A 12,906-nucleotide genomic window follows, 5' to 3' on the forward strand; every position below is an offset into this window, starting at 1 on the left:
TAAGCAAAAGCTTATTTTAATGAAGAAGACATATTTGTCTGGGGGGAAATTTGTCAGTGAATATCGTCTTTTCTTTCATCACCGTCATACAAACTAACTACAGGAGGAAGTGCATGTGCGCATGTGTGAAGTTTTGCGATACCTGTGACCCATTTAACATTTACATCCATAATGCTGCGTTTACACATAAGCTGACAAGGGCAGAGTGTCAGGTCGTCCTCAGGAACTGCTGCAACCTGTTACCACGCATTACGATTAATGGGACATGTTGTTGGAGAATTATCAGGAACACAGTAATTATAATTACACACAGTCAAGAATAATGTTCCGCACTGTTCCGCACTATTGCACGTAACAGTGCAATGTTACATTCTGTCACGTTGTGAATGACGCGAATTGTCTCCACACACACAGAGACTTAGACATACACACACCCATATCATTCATCAGCTGCTGACCAATTCAGATTGCTCCAGTTTGCTCCTCAAATCCACAGCAGAAGAACTTTGTGTTTGCATGCTTAGTTGGGCTCTGTGCCATGGGTGGCACAGAGAAGAGGAGGAGAAGGAGAGAGCCAGATGTGTGGCTCCACGTGGCTCTCGTCTCGCGCATTTTCCCAAACATCAGGCATAGCAGCAGCAGCGGGTGGATCACCTGCAGGAGTGCACTGATGAGCACTGCAATGAAACTTTTAGCCGACTTGGCATCACTGTCCTTCTTCAGCATACTGCAGCAATGAAACTGAATGTGGTGCAGCAGGGATTAATTGTGTGCATGTCAGAGAAGAACGCTGTCACGCTCTATTAAGGATCACCACTAATCAAGACGGATCAACACGCACAGTTGCGTCCTCCACGACGTGAGGCTAAATGAGGGTGGTGCGTGACATTCGTGGAAGATTTTTTTGACAGCCAAAAACTTGCTCCAAGGAAATCACGAATATCACGCACCAACATGCACTATTAAGAACCTATTCAGATGCATTAAGTCACGTTATGAATATCGGGAATGTGCCAAGAATGACGCAAATGTGACATTTGTAATGTGTCCTGCCTGTGTGTAAACGCAGCATAAGATTTCTTGGTAAATCACTTCCAAATCTACCAAATGTTGGTCATAGCCTCTGCTCCCTTGAATTTCTGCCCCCCAGAGGTTAAAATCTATATGGTTTCCAGACAGCATGAATTTTGATCATATTGGCAATATCATATTATGACTCCCTTCTCTAAATGTGAAGGAATTGAAATTTTAGTGGTGCCAAAGAAAATTCCTTTCATAACTTGAATCTTAAAAAAAAAAAAACAGTGGCTCTATACCTTTAGGAAAACCTAAAAAACTCAAGGCAAAGGCTACACAGATCTTTTAGTTTACTCAACTTAAAACATTAGATAGGTGTCCAAATTAATTTTTTTTTTCAGCTTGGCTTTGTTTTGTTTTGGGGGTAGTGCTTGTTTTTTTCTAGTGAATGTAACATTAACATTTTCCACATTACATTGAAAATGAGCACAAGTGGTCTTGAACCAGGAAGTTTCTGTTTTGAAAGCAAGGGCGGGGTGTCCCTTTAACAATTTTTCGCCGTGATTTCAAGACTGAGAAAATCAAGACAGATTTCAACAAGACAGATTTCATTTTTTTTTTTTTTTTTTGTAGCCAAAGTTCATATTTAATCACAGTTCTTACCTGTATGCAGTGGTGGGCACTGTTCAGCTAATCTGATAACCAATAATTATCAAAGCTAATGTTTTTGCTAGCAGATTAGCTTTTCAGATAAGTTTTAAAACCATCATCGGACGAATTATCTTCCGATAAATTTAGTTCCAATAACTTTCTGTCCAATAACATTTTTGTTACTGGTAAAGTGAACAAAGTTTAACGAACAAAAAACGTTTGTAAACCCTAAAATCAAACATTTTCGTCCGTCTGTTGTGTGTTTGTGGCAGACTGGCTGCCTGTCGCTTGCTGATGACATCATCATTAAGCACAGAACACAGTTGGCCAGTTGACACAGGGAACATTGTGGGTAGTGTAGTTCAGGTTCACTTTGGACGTTACAGTGAGTGTTATCGTCTGCTCGACACAAAAACAAATTGAGTAATTTTAACATTATTTTATTTTATTTCTTTGTGGCTGACCGTATAATTTAATCGCCAAGACTCGGTGGGGGAGAGGAGCTCTCACAGTGTAGCTGGTACAGAGGGAGGGACTTTTCTTCACTGTTTAGACACTGTTTTGGATTTAAAAAAAAGGATGCTTTATGTGGATCATTTTCTTCATCTCACTGAAACTAACAGGCAAGAATTTATATTTACTACGTGTATTTTACTCTGCCAATCAATGCATTAATGGACGTATTTCAGTTATTTAAGCTGCAGGGTTCAAAACGTGTGAAAAAAGCAGCAGCTTTTTAGATCGTGTATACAATACTGAGATAAACTGACTTCTAATACTGTGTTTTACTGCTTTTGAAAGATGATGAGTGTTTGGGGTTTTATTTTTTTATTCATTAATTTTTCGTGCATTCTTGTGTTTGTGGTTCTTCAATTTACCCAGCAGCCCCTGCGGCACTTAAAGTGAAACTGGTTTATCAGGAGCTGACAGTGTAATCTGATGTGGCCACGTCCGAATCAATACTAAAAGTTATCGGTTATCTGTAATAAAGATAATTTTTTAGCAGTTGATCGGTTTAGCGTCATAAAAGATAACTTTTCAGTTATCGGATTAATGGTTATTGAAGCTGACTTTTTAGTTAGCTGTGCCCACCACTGCCTGTATGTACTTTTTAAATATCCCATTACATAGGATTGTAAGTGATTATTGCTGAGTGTACTCAATTTCCTAAATTCATACAGAATCCTTTCTGCAGAATTATGTGGAGTTCTGACCATGAAATCTGACTTTTAGAATATAACTGCTGTTAAATAATTGATAACAAGATATGGTGTATTTTCCAATTAATAAATTTCAATATTTAAAAGGGCTGCTCTTTCATTGGACCTCATTCACTGCAAATCTCCTTTATTGTTGTTTTTTTTTTTTTCTTTCTTGGCTAGAATCCTTTCCACAGGGTTGTGTGATGGTATGGCTGTGTTGTTTGAGTTATAGAATGTAACTGCTGTGAAACTGAAAATAATGGCTTATTTTTATGTTTAAGTGCATTTCTGTGTGGAAACTGTCTGTGACACCCAAATATCTCCTAGTCCATCATCAGCCTGTCATCCATTAACCGTCAAGCAGGTGGTAGACACATTTATGGCATTTAATGACATCAGCACAGCTCCATAACTTCTCATAAAAATGCTTACATGACACCAGGAAGCTGAATCCGCACCCGCAGTGTTCGATGGGGCATCTTTAGCAGATGTTGAGTCTGTCAAATGACGAATTCTTGTTCTTCGCTGCAATCTTCTGCTGGATTGAAAAAAGCAAATGTCCATTTCTACAGACACCGCCGAATTCCTCAGTGCAGCGTCTCTCACCGTCGCTGAAGTCAGTGTTGTGTCAGCAAGTCTCCCACTGCCCTCCTCTTTCTGCTCCAAAAAAAGAAACCCCTATCCAATTTTAAATGAAATATTAAATAAAGCAAATCTACTGAGGTGTCATATGCAGGGGTGGTGGCCAAGTGGTTAATGCGCTTGGTTTCAGTTCAGAAGGCTCTGGGTTCAAATCCACCCCGCCACATTTCTCCATGTAATGTGGAGTTGTGTCAGGAAGGGGCATCCGGCGTAAAAACCTGTGCCAGTTTAACATGCAGATCCACCTTGGATTTGCTGTGGCGACCCCGAGTGCAAACAAGGGAGCAGCCGACACTGAGGTGTCATAAAACAAATAATGAATGCTTTCTATTCATTGCATTTATTGAAAGATGGAACTCGGCTTTGCATCACTGAATGAAATGTACAAATATTCTTATCGATGCACTCATAAACATTTATTATTTCTATATTCTGTTATGTATAAAATGTCTTCTAATCAAGCCCAAAATCACCATATCATCAGGTGTCACTTGGAGTGGATGGCTGCACCATGAGTGGCAGCCTGCAGCGCCGGAAGAAGAGCAAGAGGAAGTGGAAGCGGCTGTGGTTCCTCCTCAAAGACAAGGTGCTCTACACCTTCACAGCCTGTGAGGTGAGGGGGCACAGAGTCTCCCACACCAGCCCCAAAACACTCACAACCACATTTATTTCTATCTTCTTACATTTCCACTCTGCAATCTACTGCACTGTTGTTGGCTTGTTTATTTTTCTGCTTCTGGCCACAAGATTTATCTGACTAATCAAGGGAAGCTCTGTGCTCTCTCCCTCTCTCACTTTCAGCTGACATACATCTGAACGTCTCTTCGTGAAGTGTGAATTAACTTTTCACATATACAGCTAAAATTAATAGAATTTCATGCCAACTGCTTGAGTCTGTGCTTCATCAGGATAAAGTGCTTCCGAGAGTCTACCTCTGCAGGGTTTCACTGTCAAGTTGAAGAAAGACCAGAAGGAGAGGAAAGCAGCAACGTGTTTCACCTGTACCACAAGAAAACTCTTTACTACTCCTTCAGGGCTGATGACCAGCACACCGCACGGAGGTCAGCACCAAAGCCAGCACGTTACCCTCACTGTTGGCTGTGTTTGCACCTGTGTGATCACAATAACTGTTGAATAGCTGCAGGAAAACTGATACATGGATGGATATGAGTAATATCTTGGAAACCTACACAGCCTCTTCCACATGTGTAGCTAAACAAAGCAGGGCTACCGAGTGCGGGAATGTTCTTTCAATAGTTCAGGACATTGGCTGTGACAAATCCATTCTTACACAATTCTGCAACTCGAATTCCAATGAAGTTGGGACGTTGTGTAAAATGTAATTAAAAATAGAATATGTACAATGATTTGCAAATCCTCTTCAACCTATATTCAATTGAATACACCACAAAGACAATATTGAATGTTCAAACTGATAAACTTTATTGTTTTTTGTGCAAATATCTGTAGGTCTGAGATGATGGAATCCCTAAATTCCTTGCAATTGAACATGGAGAAACATTGTTCTTAAACTGTTGGACTAGTTTTTCATGCAGTTGTTCACAAAGTGTTGATCCTCGCTCCATCTTTGCTTGTGAACGGCTGAGCCTTTTGGGGATGCTCCTTCTATACCCAATCATGACACTCACGGGTTTCCAATTAGGTGTTCTTTGAACGTTCATCGACTTTCCCAGTCTTTTGTTGCCCAGTCCCAACTTTTTTGAAATGTGTTGCAGGCACCCATTTCAAAATGAGCAAATATTTGCACAAAAACAACAAAGTTTATTAGTTTGAACATTAAATATCTTGTCTTTGTGGTGTATTCAGTTGAATATAGGTTGAAGAGGATTTGCAAATCGTCTTTGTGGTGTATTCCGTTGAATATAGGTTGAAGAGGATTTGCAAATCATTGTATTCTGTTTTTATTTACATTTTACACAATGTCCCAACTTCACTGGAACTGGGGTTATAGTTTCGGTCACCTCTTTTCATTCCCTACCCAGGGGACTTGCTAAATTATTTATATTCAACACTATTTCAGAAAAATGAAAACATCTTAGATCAAAATACATGTAAGATGAAATCCAGTGATATATATATATATATATAGAGAGAGAGAGAGAGAGAGAGAGAGAGAGAGAGAGAGAGAGATTGATTGATTGTCTTTCAGACATCACTACAAACAAAAGCCAAGTTTTCCTAATGCATTAGGGGCGTGGCTGCTTTGAGTGACATCTCGCTCTCTCTCTCTCCCTCATGTGTTGACACTGTGGTCAACCAGAGGCCAGTGTCGCAGAGCGAACGGTCCGTCCCTAAAAATCGGTCTGCCTTTTGCATCTGCGCATGCGTCATTTCGGACCACAGCAGCACGTCTGAGACGGAGTCTCTTCACCCAGAGCAATGAAATGGATTAATGGGATTATTATCAGATGATGAAGGTAAACCCTCTTAAATCATTCTAAAGTCAGTTTTAAGCAGAAATTTGGCGAAATTCTGTGACACATTGAAATGACCGATGTGCAGCGAACGCATCAGCTAGCAGCTCATTTAGCTGCAGGGCTCTGATCACTTCATCTGTCTTTATGATGAAATAATGCTGAATTTATGTGGAAATGATTGTTGTACAAAAGCTTTAGTTATTTGTCGCTGAGATAGATGATGCCTGGAGTGCAGTTTTAAGCAGAAACAAGGTTTTAATCTATGAACCACGGCTAATGATGCATGCACAGATGCAAAAGGGTGATTGATTTTTAGAGAGGACCGTTCGGTCAGCGACACTGGCTATGGCTGCAGCTGCTGTAAAGGCCTCTCTTTTTATGAGCATTTTATTACAAATATCTGTATTAACATAATATGGCATGTTGTGTGCATTATTTAAGTATTGGTACCATCATAGTGGTAGGTTATTAAACCTTGATAACTGAGGAAATGATTGTATCTTAATTGTTAATGCCCACCCCAAAGTCAAACAGAGCCACCATTCAACCCCCAAAAATATTATATAATAAATATCTAACCCAACGTTACACCATTTGTTGAGCTTGTCAGTAAGATGCTAATGGCGTTAGCATTTTTAGCAGTTAGCAGTAACTTTAAGACGTTAGGTCGAGTTAATCCATGATTACTGAGGAAATAAGCGGTTCCTAATTTTTAATGGTCACACTAAAGCACAATCACGATGAGATCCACTGCTCAGTCTCCATGGTTAGCCTGTTAGCTGAGCTTGTAGGTGTTCAGGTTACATTTGTCCTGCTCACATCATACAGATTCACCCACGCTCCACCTCTTTACCCTTATAGACACATAAACACAGAGGGGACAGACAGACATAAGTTATACACCTTATATAAAGGCTGTTGTATTGCACCATGTCCAAAACATTTCAAGGTATAAAGAAAGTGGCAGTTTAATTGATTGAGTCGATTGATACTGACCTATGCCAAGCAGCATGCTGATGTCTCCCTGGGGACACACAAAAATAGGAAGGAAGGAAGGAAGGAAGGAAGGAAGGAAGGAAGGAAGGAAGGAAGGAAGGAAGGAAGGAAGGAAGGAAGGAAGGAAGGAAGGAAGGAAGGAAGGAAGGAAGGAAGGAAGGAAGGAAGGAAGGAAGGAAGGATTTGCATGCCTTTAAAATACCTGACTTCCAAGGAGCGCACATCAAACTGTCTACACCCACAGAGCCCGAAAGTGGCCACAGAGAGGAAAAATGTCAAATTAAAATAATCATAAAAATAAAAAGTATGGCATTCCAAATGTTTAATTGTGTGCATTTCTAATTTCATTGTATGCTGTGCTTGCAATGACTATAAAGCATCTGGCTATCTATCTATCTATCTATCTACACCATATTCATTTGTTCCCAGTTGATTAGTCTGTGCACACAAGAAAATAATGTAATAAATTGACAGCTCAAGACATTTATTCCTACATCTACATGCAAGTATCTCTCTGAGCAAACCAAATCTATTCTGTGTTCAGTAAATATATTTCCGTGTTTGTTTTGTCCACATAAACACATAGTAATGTCCCTTTCTTAGTGTCACTCACAATTTAGAGTGCTATGCAAGCTCATCTTGGCACAGCACACGAACAACACAAACTCAAATTGTGCAAACTATTTGTATCTTGTGCTCACACCGTAGTGTTTCAAGTATACTGTATTGTACAAAGAGGCCTCGTCATAACTAATTTTTTTTCTTTCTGTCACTGTGGGGCATGGAGTAACACTGCCTGTGCAGCTCAATGTCTCCTCCTTCACTGCATGGTGCTGACTTGAGGGGCAAACACCAAAACATGTACGCTATTATTCTGCACTTTTCTGCAAAATGCTTCTGTATTGCATTGATATGTTTACAATACAGCAGTCCTGCATTAGTAAAATAATTGGGTGGTTGAGGTTCCATCTAAACATGGTGCCTGAATTATTGTTTGTTTTTGGAGCTGAATAACTTGATAAATGCACAACCTGACAAGGAGTCAAGCATGCACCCCCTATATCACCAGATCACCAGGTTTATAATGTGTTGTGTACAGATGGAAATTGAGATCAGTGCAATTATTGATTCTGCTTATCAGTCCTATTCTTTATCTATTCCCTTAATGATTCCTGATCAATGTCCTTTTTGAGTGGGAAAAAGTAGACCTGCACAGATTTTCAGTGTGAATGCTGTGTTTTCATTATCTCTGCACAGAGTGCAGAATGTCTGCATGACAGCATGTGAGCATGTCAAATAAATTCCAATGTTCCTTTTCTTAAAATTATATTACTTAGAGACACAAATGAGAAAAACTGCTTCATAAAATGCACATCATTTTGAGTTTGGGTGGGATTTTAACAACAGCCTTCTCCCTAATGAGACCAGTGCTCTATTAGTTCAGCCAATGGGGAATTGCCTCAAGTTAAAGTAGAAAAAACATATTTTGATTTTGATAGGCATGCATGCCTAGAAAAATTTTAATGAGCTACAAGACTCCTTTTCAAAAAAGGGAATAAGCTTGAACGAAATCCAAAACCTGCACATAATTTTGACATGATTTAATGATTTAACAATGATTAAATCAAAATTAAAAAAATGAGTATATGTCTGCTTTTGGCAAGATGAAGCCAGGATTTGGATAGTTTCTTCCTCTCTGTCATGACTCATTATTGCAAGTTTTGACATCATGATCCAAGTTTTTGCAATATGCAACTGACAGAAAAATATGCATCAATCAAAAACAAATGCATAATCTCAGAGTCAGAGGTGTATGGTTCCAAATCAGTTTTCAAGTTCCATCCCCAGTGTGTCCCATCCCCACCCCGCCCCAGCGGGGCTGTGACAGCGGGCAGGGGCGGGGTGGGGGGTGTTAACCCGTCATTTTTTGCTGAACTCTGGCCCTGTGTTACCTTTCCTTTCACAGTGGGATTTTACCCAAGGCCATCAAATGTGGCCATCGGGTATTGCGAAGGCTTTGCATCCGTCCATCATAAATTCAGTCCTTTTACTTCCAGAGTTTTCAAATTTACAAGGAACATTCTTGGGACACAGACCTTTTGGACAAATTCAAAGATGGCTAACATTGACCTATTTTAAGAGTTTAAAAAGTCACATTCTGTTTCAATCTGTTCAGTTTTGTTTTTGAGTCCCAGGCATGACAGCCAATCAGAGTAGAACTGCACTGTGACATCAGTGGATGGTCGCTCCAAAATTCAAAATGTGTGTTTATATAGAGGGTTTTCATGTGACGTATCGGTCACGTCATTTTGTGTCCCGCGGCCATTCTGGATTACGATGCGGTGGCCACTGTGATATGCTACGTGCATTTGGCGAACAATTGCAGAAGCTTCAACGTTGGTGTGAAGAAGCCTCACAGCACCGTGACGCTGAGAGAGATCCGCCACTACCAGAAATCCACTGTTCCCAGAATTTTATCTTATTTTATTCGGCAATAAAATTATATAAGAATACATAAAAATACTGCAGAGGATAACACAAGAACACTTCCAATACGGATGCTTATTTACATTGTGGTCCTCGAGCATTCAGCTGCTGATCCATAAGCTGCCCTTCTAGCGCCTGGTGAGAGAAATCGCTCAGGACCTCAAGACGACCTCGGCTTTCAGAGCTCCGCTGTGATGCTCTGCAGGAGGCCGGCGAGGTTGACCTGGTCGGCAGCTTCGTAGTTCATAATATCGCAGTGTGACACTGTCGGCCAGTTCGTTACATCACCACTAAATTCACTATCTGGTACAAGATACGGATCCACTGAACCAACTGCTACACATCTATCACGACAAATAGCTTTACCTCGAGGATTTAAAGCATCGTGATAACTGTACATTCTCTCCATTTTTCTATCACACGCCAGCCTCCTTGTAATCCAGAATGGAGATGGCACCTGTCCTGCAGCAAATCGGTCACGTGATTGAAAACCCTCTATACTTGTTTCTCATATATTATGTAAAACAGATGTCTCAAACTCATTCCAGAAAGGGCCGAGAGGTTGTGTATAAATATAACCTCTTTGTCATATATTATGGAAATGCTAGTGAGAAATAAACACTTCTAAAACTGAAAATGCTGTTTTTGGAACCTAATAACACCTCTAAACTTGATTACAAGCCACATCCAATTACATCACAGGCTGGTAACTAGCTGCAAAACTCTGTTTTGTTTTTGTGTAAATATAGCCTCTTTGTTATATATTATGGAAACGCTAGTGAGAAATAAACACTTTTAAAACTGAAAACACTGATTTTGGAACCTAATAACACCTCTGAAGTCATTCACAAGACATTTAGCTAAACTAGTGAGAAATAAACACTTCTAAAGCTGAAAATGATGTAACCTGATAACACCTTTGGAGTAATTTACAAGACATTTTGCAGATGTTAGCATGCATGCTGACTTCTGCTAACTCAAAGCTAACTTTCTATGGAATGACATTCGTGTCATTAATACCTGAAAATGCACAGAGGGTGATCTACAAATATTCCTTGATTTGCGCAACTTCTGCTCTAAAAATGTAAATTTGGTTTTCGATTGATTGATAGAGAGGCTTTTAGGGGGTATTTTAGCATTGTGTTATACTTAAATCTTACGGTGCCATTCTTGTGTTTTCCAGATGGGTCAATGCCATGGAGGAGGCGACTGTTTTATAGCACCGAACCAGTTTCACTTCACAAGCTCTGCTGTTCACAGCTCCCTGCTGCATCTGTACAAGGCATGCATCATACCTGGCCTGTTGTGGAGAATTTAAACACAAGGCAGTCTTAGGAAGGTCGATATGGGAGGAGCCTAAGACATGCAACAGTGAAGAGAGGAATAGAAATGGGTGGAGTGTGTCGGTCTAACAAATAAAAACGTTTTGGATTCGGCGTTTGGTTTGCACCATTCGCAACAGGCTTCAGTTTTGAATGACTGCTTGGATACAGTTCATCAAAGGGCCAATGACACGATTCAATTTTTTTTTTACACCTTTTCCAGCTTTAGAGTATTTCCCCAATATTACCACTGGATGACTCTTGGTTTTGCAATAAAACAATGCAGTTTCACTTTAAATGCAATTTCAACCTGCATTCTTTGAGGGGAAATCATTTTGCTGTAGTACAAGTTCAGCAATAGTGAAAAAGAAAAAACTTTTCTCCCTGTTGGAATATTGATATTGGGTCATCTGAATATATATTGTAAACAGTGCAGGTATTGAGCTGACTTTTATGACCTATTTGTATAGAAACAGTGTAACATGTTTAAAGTAGGATGTCCTTTTATTCATCACAGTGTATGCAGAAATAATGTGTGGCGTTTTACACAGTGTTGTATCGAAATGGAAAAATTCTGGAATGACCCTCAGCATGCCGAGCCACACAGCAATATTTCTAAAAAGTAATGTTTCTTTTTAAATCTTGACAAAAATGATCCTACACTTCAGAAGTGCCATTTTCTTTCTTCCACTTGAATGCAGTTCTGTTTGTAATTGATGATGAATGTAACTGAAATGATTTTTTTTCTGTTTTTATCACAGTACTGTATTACGTTCATGTGACCTTGAAAAAAATTTGCTTTATATAAAATATTGTATCCTCTAAACCTTTTGTATTTTGAATGCCCAGTTGTAGTCTTTAACTGAAGAATTTATGATAGTGATGTGTTTCAGGATGCATGTAAATATATTTCTGAAGAAAAATGTATTTAAATGTTGTGGGGATAATAAAAACTGCTGAGGGAAAACAAGCAATTATCAACGGACAATATGCATTTCCACAACAGGATTATCAGTGATGACAGTGGTAGCTTTGTCTGCTTCACCCAGAACACAGCTGGACATTTCCTTTGCACCCCTTTGTGCAAAATCCATTTTATCTACCTTCTACAGTAAAATATGGTTGGAGTATCACATTAAATACCCTCAGAGTCCCACAATATGGTGAAATTTCAGTGCATCCAGAAAGTATTCACAGCGCTTCGGTTTTTCCACATTTTGTAATGTTACAGCCTTATTCCAAAATGGATGAAATTCTTTTTTGTCCTGAAAATTATACACACAATACCCCATAAGGACAATGTGAAAAAAGTGTTTTTCACAACATTTGCCATGAAGCTCAAAACTAACCTCAGGAGCACCCTGTTTCCACTGATCATCCTTGAGATGTTTCTTGGGGTGGCAGCATCATGCTGTGTGGATGTTTTTCAGCAACAGGAACTGGGAGACTAGTCAGGATTAAGGGAAAAATGCATGCAGCAATGTACAGAGACATCCTGGATGAAGACCTGCTTCAGAGCGCTCTTGACCTCAGACTGGGGCAACGGTTCATCTTTCAGCAGGACAATGACTCTAAACACACAGCAAAGATATCAAAGGAGTGGTTTCAGGACAGTGAATGTCCTTGAGTGGCCCAGACCTGAATCTGATTGAACATCTCTGGAGAGATCTGAAAATGGCTGTGCACCGACGCTCCCCATCCAACCTGATGGAGCTTGAGAGGTGCTGCAAAGAGGAATGGACAAAACTGCCCAAAGATAGGTGCACCAAGGTTGCAGCATCATATTTGTATTTTTAATAAATTTGCAAAAATTAAAAAAAAAAACTTTTCCATGCTGTCATTATGGGGTGTTGGGAGTAGAATTTTGATAGTAAAAAAAAAAAATGGATTTTGGAATAAGGCTGTAACATAACAAAATGTGGAAAATCTGAAGCACTGTGAATACTTTCTGGATGCACCGTATGTCACTGACACTTGCGTCTGGACCCCTGATTGCCCTGTTAGACTCACACCCTGAACCAGCCTGTGCTCTGTGTAAAGTGTCTCAGTGAACAGAAACCTGTCTTATTAGCATGCATCATCTCATTTTCTGGGGGAGTTTTTTTTTTTTTTTTTTTTTTTTTGCCTTGTAACTATAGTAGCTGTTTTTAA

The 12,906-nt window shown here is 39.6% G+C and overlaps 1 protein-coding gene across 1 annotated transcript in view; it reads left to right on the forward strand.

The window, feature by feature from the left end:
- fgd5a (FYVE, RhoGEF and PH domain containing 5a) overlaps positions 1-11,280 on the forward strand; it is a 158,118-nt gene extending 146,838 nt beyond the window's left edge. The window contains 4 exon segments of the mRNA XM_034167182.1: positions 3,997-4,133; positions 4,428-4,468; positions 4,471-4,573; positions 10,617-11,280. Of these exon segments, the coding sequence (XP_034023073.1) occupies positions 3,997-4,133; positions 4,428-4,468; positions 4,471-4,573; positions 10,617-10,653 (318 nt within the window). The 3' untranslated portion in view covers positions 10,654-11,280.
- The last annotated feature ends 1,626 nt before the right edge of the window (positions 11,281-12,906 follow it).

Source organism: Thalassophryne amazonica, chromosome 3, assembly GCF_902500255.1.
Source record: "Thalassophryne amazonica chromosome 3, fThaAma1.1, whole genome shotgun sequence".
In the NCBI taxonomy this organism is placed as follows: Eukaryota; Metazoa; Chordata; class Actinopteri; order Batrachoidiformes; family Batrachoididae; genus Thalassophryne; species Thalassophryne amazonica.